Source organism: Belonocnema kinseyi, chromosome 7, assembly GCF_010883055.1.
Source record: "Belonocnema kinseyi isolate 2016_QV_RU_SX_M_011 chromosome 7, B_treatae_v1, whole genome shotgun sequence".
Taxonomy (NCBI): domain Eukaryota; kingdom Metazoa; phylum Arthropoda; class Insecta; order Hymenoptera; family Cynipidae; genus Belonocnema; species Belonocnema kinseyi.
In genome coordinates, this window is record NC_046663.1 from 105,929,161 (window position 1) to 105,932,574 (window position 3,414).

The window sequence follows — 3,414 nt, forward strand, 5'->3', positions numbered from 1 at the left end:
CCCCCCCCCCGAAAAAAATCATTTCAGAATTTTTAATTTCGAAAATTCAATGAAATTTTTCTTACTTCAAGGCGCAATTATTTCATGGCTTACCTATTTCTATTCCCCCATGCTGGGATATTTTAAATTGCACACTTCCGCCATCCCCCACCACGGCCCCTATATGGTCTCGTTCGCGTCAGTGGATAACTAATTTTCAGATAGTCAATTGTATTTCGTGAAATGGAAATGTATTCAACCGATAAAAGGATGAAATCGAATTGCGCATATGTATTCTACACTTGAAAAATATTACTATTCAGACATTTATAACTTACTTTTACGTTTAGAATATTTTCTTCAGAAAGGCATATGCGGTTTCATGCCTAGATGTACCAACTATCCGTTCTGACATTTCCACCTTTCCTAGCTTGAATATAATGTCATGCTACAATACTCAATGCTCAAATGCAAGGACGCACACATGTTTACAACGCGCACATATTACAAATCCGGGCCATCCAATAAACGTCCCTTGACAAAATCACCGCTCGACTCGTGGTAGAGGTGAGGGCTCATCCGGCCTTGAAATAGCCAAATATTTAAGTTTCACGGCCCTTGAAATAGCCAAGAGTTCACTGCAGTTTAAATTAGAAATCCTTCCTAAATATTAAGAATTATATTAGAAGGTATTCCGGTTTGGAACAGAATGAAGTTGAAAGAAAACCGACATGAATTATTTCAAAATGAAAAAATCTTCCAATTACGAAGATTTTTTAATTCAGGCAACTCATATTCGAAATGCTTGTCAACCGTCAACTTGTCTGATTTGAAAATATTGAAACTTGATATGTTCAGAATCTTGGAGAAATATTTTATACTTGGATCAATCCTTTCATTGAAGATTAACTGAGATATGAGCTTCGATAAAATTAAAAGCAATTTTTTTTAATAATTTAAAAAATGTAGAAATTCCGGGTGTTTAAAGGAACTTGAAAATTCAATTGGTCGTTTGTACAGTTGGCTAAGAATTGAGCTTTAAAGAATGGCAGCAAGGATCCTGGGTTTGGAGTAAATTTATTAATTTTATTTAAATTAGTGAAGTAGAAATTAATTTTTTAAGGTTTAGTATATCGTTGCAAATATTTCAAATCGAACTTTAAATTGTTATGTTTTTTTTGCAATTATTCTTCTTTAATGATTATTTTCTCTTCTACAAAAAGTGTCTAATTTTGCTGGATTGGAACTATTAGCATTAGCTTGGAAATTTCAGGTTTGCTACAGAACCTGGAAAAGTCCTAGAATTTTACTAAAGATCACAGAAAAGCAGGAAAAGTCTTGAAATTTTGGAAATGATGCTAAATATATGTAGTACCATTTCTTTTTGAAGTTTTAATTTGAATCTTAGTACTTTCCTCTCTATTTTACAAATTCAGATCGATAGGAATTTGTTAAATTACGTTATAACTATTTAAATTATTATATTTAAATATTAAATTTACTCTTATATATTTAAAAAAATTTCTAGAGAATAAAATAATAGTCGAAAAGAGTTGATATTATACAAAATCCGATCCGAGGCCAGTGCCATTTTTATAACTATTACTTGCCAAATTGCATACCACCAATTTGCTACTATTTTTCACATTTATGTAATTGTTTGTATTATTTTTTTATCTCTGAAAGTGAGTCCGAATCCAGTGATTAAGATAAACCTCTAATTTTAACTTGCACCTTAATTTTTATTTTAAATTTAGCATTGTTCATTCATGAATATGCTTTGCAAGTAATTATTGATAAAAGTGATGATTTTGCACAGAAAAGCTGCGGAGGAATTTTCAACAGCTCCACCTCGAATTGTCGTTCACTGTCACGAATGGCAAGCTGGAGTTGGTTTAATAGCTTTACGGACGAGACATGTTGAGGTCGCTACTGTTTTCACTACACACGCAACTCTCCTCGGAAGATACCTCTGCGCAGGAAAAACTGACTTTTATAATAATTTGGACAAGGTAAAACTTTCTTCCAAAAGAATTTCTCGACAAGTTCAATTTGGCTTCTTCTGAAACATTGAATAAAAAGTACAAATATTTTTATTTTGTAGTTTAGTGTAGACGAAGAGGCAGGAAAGCGGCAGATTTATCACAGATATTGCATGGAACGTGCAGCATCCCATCTCGCACACATTTTTACGACAGTTTCAGATATAACAGGTTTGGAGGCTGAACATTTGTTGAAAAGGAAACCCGACATAATCACACCCAACGGATTAAACGTGAAGAAATTTTCGGCGCTGCACGAGTTTCAGAACTTGCACGCGGTCAGCAAAGAAAAGATTCACGAATTCGTAAGGGGTCACTTCTATGGGTAAATTTTTCATTTATAAATTTAACAAACCAATTTGAAATTCTAAAAATAACAATTAAAAAGAAAATAATTCCAGGCACTACGATTTTGACTTGGACAAGACTCTTTATTTTTTTACCGCCGGACGATATGAATTCGGAAATAAGGGCGCCGATATTTTTATTGAAGCTTTGGCTAGATTAAATCATTACTTAAAATCGTCCAAACCCGACACTACTGTTGTCGCATTCCTCATTTTTCCAACACGCACAAATAATTTTAACGTAGAGTCGCTTCGTGGTCATGCGGTCACGAAATCGCTTAAGGATACGATAGATGAGATACAACAAAAGATCGGCAAGAGAATGTACGAATCTTGCTTATCAGGTCATCTGCCAGAAAGTCAAAATATTTTATTGAAAGAAGATTTGATCAAAATTAAGAGGTGCACTTCATTTCTAATTTATAAAGGTTTGATTAATTGATTTGGATTAGTTTTAATATTCTAATTTTGTTTTTAATGTTTAGGTGTTTGTACTCCTTGCAAAGGAACACACTGCCACCGGTTACCACCCACAATATTGTAGACGATTGGAATGATCCAGTATTAAGCGCGATAAGGAGATGTAATCTTTTCAACTCTGTGCATGATCGCGTAAAGGCAAGTCCATCATTATTAGACAATTATTTATAGTGTCACCCAATTTCTCCCCCCGTTTCGGGTTTGACGGGGAATTTGAGATCAGGGAAAACTGGCGAATGACAGTGAATTTATTTTTACCGCGAATTTTACAAATTTTTAGAAGAAAAAACTACCCAGTCACTTAAAATGTCATAAATTTCAGATCACATGATATAGTTCAATTTAAAATAAGTTCGGTTTCAACTTTTTTTAAATGTTAAGTTCAATATTGTTAACTTTTTCAATTATAAAATCATTTAATTTACAATGGGTAATTCTAAAATCTTAGACTTAAGAGTGTTGGTTCAATCCGACTTTGATTTTTTTAATAGGTACGGCACTGATTCCATATATATTTTTACATTCTCATCAAGAGAAGGTATTAGATTTGTGTAAAATTTGACCCC

At 33.2% G+C, this 3,414-nt stretch overlaps 1 protein-coding gene across 4 annotated transcripts in view; it reads left to right on the forward strand.

Annotated features, from left to right (window-relative positions):
- Positions 1 to 3,414, forward strand: part of LOC117175990 (glycogen [starch] synthase) — a 26,620-nt gene that overhangs the window by 8,056 nt on the left and 15,150 nt on the right. For all 4 annotated transcript variants that reach the window (XM_033365907.1, XM_033365910.1, XM_033365909.1 and 1 more), the window contains 4 exons: positions 1,799 to 1,991; positions 2,084 to 2,346; positions 2,423 to 2,770; positions 2,854 to 2,986. In XM_033365907.1, coding sequence (XP_033221798.1) covers positions 1,799 to 1,991; positions 2,084 to 2,346; positions 2,423 to 2,770; positions 2,854 to 2,986 — 937 coding nt within the window. The remainder of the gene's footprint in view (positions 1 to 1,798; positions 1,992 to 2,083; positions 2,347 to 2,422; positions 2,771 to 2,853; positions 2,987 to 3,414) is intronic.